This window comes from Gavialis gangeticus, unplaced genomic scaffold, assembly GCF_001723915.1.
Source record: "Gavialis gangeticus isolate Ggan-Ray unplaced genomic scaffold, GavGan_comp1, whole genome shotgun sequence".
NCBI lineage: Eukaryota > Metazoa > Chordata > Crocodylia > Gavialidae > Gavialis > Gavialis gangeticus.
In genome coordinates, this window is record NW_017729024.1 from 158,192,147 (window position 1) to 158,198,040 (window position 5,894).

Below are 5,894 nucleotides of genomic sequence, written 5' to 3' on the forward strand. Positions count from 1 at the left end.
GCAGCCGGGAGGCTCCAAACAGCTGTGCCAGGCTCCGACACCAGCTCCGCATTGGCACGAGCAGGCATGCCTCGGAGCGGGCGGTGGGGGCAGGGTGTGAGACAGTGCAGCCCTGGTCTCTCCCCTGCTCCTGGCTCGAAGGTGATGAGCCTGGTGCAGCTGTTTGTGGGCTGGGGGGCAAGGGGCAGTAGGGCTGGGGGCAGAGGCTTTGGGTGGGGAGCAAGGAGCACAAGCCGGGGCATCCTGCCATGTACCCCTTGCCCTCATTTTGTTTTTTTGTCATGCCGGCACTCCAGCACCTTCCGAGGTAGGCATTATGGTGTTTTTCAGCACTCCAGCCAGAACACCCCTGTTGTATAGAAATACCAAATTAACTTTATTGAATGGTTCTTCTTGTAGTATCTAGCCATGGTTATTTAAAATCCCATTTAGTCATTGTATTTCATTTACTTTGTATTATGTTGCATTCATAAATTTAGCCCCCTGCGCTTAGGCATTGTTTTACCTCTTCCCCCACAACGTGCCATAAAACTTATACTCGACTTATTCATAGGTTCAACCTGTCCTCAGGCTCCCTACAGAGATTTCATAGATTTCTAGGGTCAGAAGTGACTCCTTTCTCTAGGCAGGAAAGAGCACTGGGGTTAAATAACCCCAGCTAGGTGCTTCTCTAATCTTTTCTTGAACACCTCCAAGGTAGGGGAAAGCATCACCTCCCTTGGAAGCCTATTCCATATTTTGGCAACCCTCACCATAAATAATTTCTTCTCGATATCAATTTAAATCTACTTTCATTCTTGACTTCATTACTTTTAGTATTTTTCTGTGTGTTATAAAAAATATCAGTTCATGATTATTTGATTTTTCTATGGGATTTTGCTTGGCAGTAGCAGTTCAAAACCTGTATCTGTAGTTACTGACCTGTATTCAGGGGAAAAAAGCTCTTTTTTCTAAAATTGCACCTGAAAATGTGAGGTCAACTTATCATAACCATCTGGTTCCATTGTAAATTAACTTTTCTGTTTCATTTTACCCTGATAGTAAATTATGAAGTTTTGTCTTGGGTTAAATGTCAAACCCTTGCTTTTTGTTTCATTCAGCTCTATGGCGAATTTGCTGACCCTTTCAAGCTCTCAGAATGTAAGTTGGCAATTATACATTGTGCAGGCCATTCCGACCCTATCTTGGTGCAGACTCTCTGGCAAGAAATAATTGAAAAAGGTAAATCTTGAGACATGGTTTTGAAGAAAAGAATAACTTGCAACTTATGAATCTTCTGATCATATGCTGCTCTTAGTAATGATTCACATGGGATGTTAAGCGTATCTTTTCAGAATGTTCTGCAAATACTTTGAAAGTCTTAACATTTAATGTATTACCTTCAGAGTTTAGGAGTTTTGTACAACTTTCAGTTAATCTTTCAAAATGAAGAGCAATGCAGAACAAGGTTTACAGACAGTTTCCACAAAGAGCTCACAGTGGGGCTGGGGCTTGGTATTACCTGCGGCAGTAGAAGTTCAGGACTGTAAGACAAGTGTACCAGCTTGTATTACTTAGATCAGGGTTTTCAACCTTTTCTAAGAGGTGTACCCCTTCTGGTGGCGGCAGCCAGATGGCGGGGTGGGGGCGGGGGGACTCACACACAGCAGCCACCACACCACACTGCTGCTGCTGCCACGCCCCACCCCGCTTTCCCACAGCCAGTTGCATGTGTGGCTCCACGGACTGCTGACGGGCCTTGCACCTGGCCAATCGCACACTGCCTGTCAGCAGCCCGTGGAGCTGCATGTATGACCTGCTGTGGGAAAGCGGTGCGGGACGGTGGGTGGCGGCAGCGTGGGGTGGTTGATGGTGGCAGCGGCAGCCACGTGCAAGCTCTTCCGCCCACCCCCCATGTTTGGGTGGCTGGACAGCACCTGTGTGGTCTGCAGAAGGGCACTGCTGCCCTCACCCCCACCTCTTCCCCACCCTGCTTCTGGGAGGCGGCAGTGTGGGGTGGTAGATAGCAGCACTCCATCCCCACCTGCCTGCGCATGTCCCCTAAGACCTTTCCAAGTACCCCTAGAGGTACCCCTGGTTGACAAGCCCTGACTTGGAAGATGTATTGTTATTTGTATTATTTAGAAGATGTTTTGTTAATGGAAGGTGCAATGCAAATCATAACTCCTTATTTAAAAATACTAAGAAAATTACTTTACTTTTCATTTAAATAGTCTTTTTTAGTAATTTTACCTTTTTATACCATTTTTAGATGATGGCATTAATTGGTATATTGAAATTGAACTACGCTTAGTTTTCAGTCTGTTTTATAAATTAGATAGGCATTTTTCAAAATGCATCTCCATCTCATCCCATCTATCCATCATCTCTCGCCCCTCACTGACTTACCTGCAACCACTTCTTCCCAAGAAGGGGCTGACCATAACTTTTTAGATGAGGAAATAGTTACAAAGCACCAAAAAACATTTCTCATCAGAGAGGACCCCTCACCACTGACCTTAAACTCTGATCTGAGCATTAATAGTCCTCTGACAATCCATTGCACTAATTTTCCTGTTAATGGCCATTATAAGAAGTATTTCTCAGAGATGGCTTCACAATCCCTGCAGACATTTATTTGGATGTTTCAAGATAAGGAAATTTTATTCCTCCTCAGTATGTGTTTTGATTTAAAACCATAATGTGAACTATTCTGTATTTATGAATTTTGACAGCAATGGAAACAAAATCCTTCTGTTTATCCTCAGAAAAGTTAAAGCACTGGTTGCAGCAGTACAAGCTTCCTCAAACATCTCTATCAATGTGCCTTAATTTCTAGTATGAATGGGAGATTCCCTCTCCTTGCACCTTCTAATTAATAATAATAACATTAGTTGTCTGTACTATAAGTTAACAGAACTCTATATGGGGTTATAAGAAACTTGGTTTTGAGTATTAGCAGTAAGCACAAATACAGCACTGTTTTTTTTAATTATACTCTATCATGTTTAAATGCGAAAGTGTATTGTATGCTGTTTCAGAATTGAGTGACAGTGTGACTCTCAGTCCAGCTGACAGAATGCAGGCTCTGAGCTTGAAGATGGTATTGCTTGGAAAAATATATGCTGGCACACCTCGCTATTTCCCATTAGGTAAGTAATTTAACACACACTCACACAAGTAGAGGCTCTTGAACCCACTGCCTTGATACCTCTTTTTCTTCAATTTTTGTAGCATTGCCTAAGAATTGAAATACACAGACACTCTTAAACTTTTCATGATACAATTTAAAAGAACCTCAGTATTTCTTTGTGTATAAATGCTTTTGTCTCTAATACATAACCAAAGTATAGTTAATCAGTTCTAAAATGTCTTATTTAATTTCACTCAAAGAGAAGCTGAATTTATTTTGGACAATTATGTAAACAAGGCATTTGAAAGTAAAAATACGAGTGTATTTATGTAGACAATATGATATATGTGTATGTTTACTTTCTGGGTTGCAGCAATCCTTATTCCTGTGGCCTCTAGACATTTATGTCACATAGTAGAATTTGGGAGGCCCCCAGGTCTCTCATTAAATTTGGGATCTGTGTTCAAATGCCATGGTTGCTGCGTGTTGCCTGAACACTTGGACTGATGATGCTGACAGTCTAAACTGTTGTAAACACTACAGGTTTTATATTGTGGAGAGTTAAATATAGTGTAAATGCACAAGCACTGTAGATGAGAGAAGGCCAAACAGTCTGGTAGTCTTATGATAGAAGGCCAGGGCAGAGTGATACCTTAGAGACTAACATGTTCAAAAAATGCATAAGTTTTACTGGGCAACAGCCTATTTAGTCAAAAGCTAATAGCAGTATGTGTTGCTGCCACACAAGAACCAAAGTAGAGGTGCTGAACTTAGCTCAACAGCATAGCTTGAAAGAATCACAGGGCAATGTGGTAAGCCTTTAATATAGTGTTGGTGGTGCTTATATAACATTAGACTGAGACTGTAAGATACCTGTTTTGCATGTCCTTTTGCCCTTGGTTTTTGCAGCTGTGAATTAGGGATAATTCTTATCTGTTTTGTAAATTATTCTGAGCTCCACAGATTAAAGGTGTTAATATAAGTGAAAGATAGGATTGTAACTTTGTCTAGCTAATTAACATGCAGGTTTTTTTTCCCTTTTCTTTTTTACCTTTAGATTTCTTAGTGCAGTTTCTTGAGCAGCAAGTTTGTTCTTTGAACTGGGATGTGGGATTTGTAACATACACTATGCAAGAAATTGGAGTGCCACTGCCTAAGCTTCTTGAAGTATATGATCAGTTGTTCAAAGCGCGGGTAAGAAAAATAAGTATGAATGTCTTTTGGTTTGTTTTGTATAAAGACAATGAGATGAATAAAAACACTTTCATGGACTTTTTTTTTTAAAGATTGAGAATACATTTACTTAAAAGCCCTCGCTGTGTGTGTCTCTCTATCAGTTTGTTCATTCAGATCCCAGCATGTGGGGAAAGCTGTTATATTCTGGTGTTCCTACTACTTCAGCTAAAGCTGATATGATTCTGTTATAAATATCATTAGATTTTCCATATTTCAGCTTGATTTGATTTTCCTTTTTCTTAGGAGTTACTCTTTAAAAAAAAAATCTAGTTTTTGTGCATATCTGCAAAAACTGTTAAGTGATTGCATCATGCTTTTTACTTATTTATTTCCCAGGACCCTGGCACTGGTTATGAAATCTTACCGCTGTATTGCAATGTGTACTTTCCAATTTAAAGTAAAAAAGAGAATCTGTTTGGTTCATTTTACCCATTAAAAGTCTGTGAAACTTCTTGCAACTGAATATCTGAAACACTTGGATAATAATGAACTACTTGCAATTAGTTTTAACATATTTTATAGTACTCAGTAGTAAGGGGGTTGTTTTTGGCTGTAGCATAACAATCTACTTTTTGTTTTACCTCTGGCAAACACAGCCAAGCAGTGAGTTTTATAAAAGACTAACATATTAAAATCGAATATGCAAATAAATATAATTCTCATTTCTGTTATACTTTCGCTGCAATAAATCAAACAGTAATACAGTTTTTGTGTACTGGAAAATGTAATATTTCTATATTAATGCATTGGAATTAACTTGGCCCCCTAATATGATGTAATCTTTTTTTTAGGATCCATACTGGAACAGAATGAAAAAACCTTTACACCTTTTGGAGTGTATCCATGTATTATTATCAGGATATGTCCAGGATCCTAGCAAAGTGCTTAATTTTGAGAGGTAACTATATATTATAATCAAGCATTTTTCAACATTTATATTTAAAAAAATATTATAAAGCACTTCATTTGTACAGGAAACTGCAAAACTTCTTCAAGTCATTGATTTTAAAATCTCAAGTGAATGATCATGAAAGTCATTATTCTCAGAGCTGTTCAGAAGTATGTATGTAGGATCTAGGATTTTGATGTTTAGGTGGCTTGTTATTTTTTTGGTTTTTAGTTTTAAAACAGACTTACGCCTCTGTCTCAAGATGTAAAAAGGGGCTTCCTCAGTTTAAATAAGAAATTGGTCCCCTCTTGCAGATATGCTCCCAAGGATGAAAATCCTTGTAATTGTGATATATCTGTAGGGACCATGGGTCATTTCTGCAAACATCTTTGAATCCTACAAATGCAATAAACTTGGGTACTTTGGATGTAAACTGTATAGACATTATTTTCAATTTCATACTTAACTCTTGCTGTTAAAATCCATATTTTATAAAAAATTTTACTCATTCCAGTACTTAAACTCTCCACATAAAAGTGAAGAAGGTAAAATTTTTGCCCTACTGAAGTCTGGGAATTTTCCTAATAACTTAGGCAGGACTAGGATTTTATGCATGGAGTATAGATTCTTTAATTCTCAAGAATGGATTGAAAACAA

General features: G+C 38.7%; 1 protein-coding gene across 1 annotated transcript in view; it reads left to right on the forward strand.

The window, feature by feature from the left end:
- The window catches only part of NUP155 (nucleoporin 155), a 91,707-nt gene that overhangs the window by 77,387 nt on the left and 8,426 nt on the right, over positions 1–5,894 (forward strand). The window contains exons 31-34 of the mRNA XM_019517942.1: positions 1,101–1,221; positions 3,021–3,131; positions 4,170–4,306; positions 5,140–5,246. Of these exons, the coding sequence (XP_019373487.1) occupies positions 1,101–1,221; positions 3,021–3,131; positions 4,170–4,306; positions 5,140–5,246 (476 nt within the window). The remainder of the gene's footprint in view (positions 1–1,100; positions 1,222–3,020; positions 3,132–4,169; positions 4,307–5,139; positions 5,247–5,894) is intronic.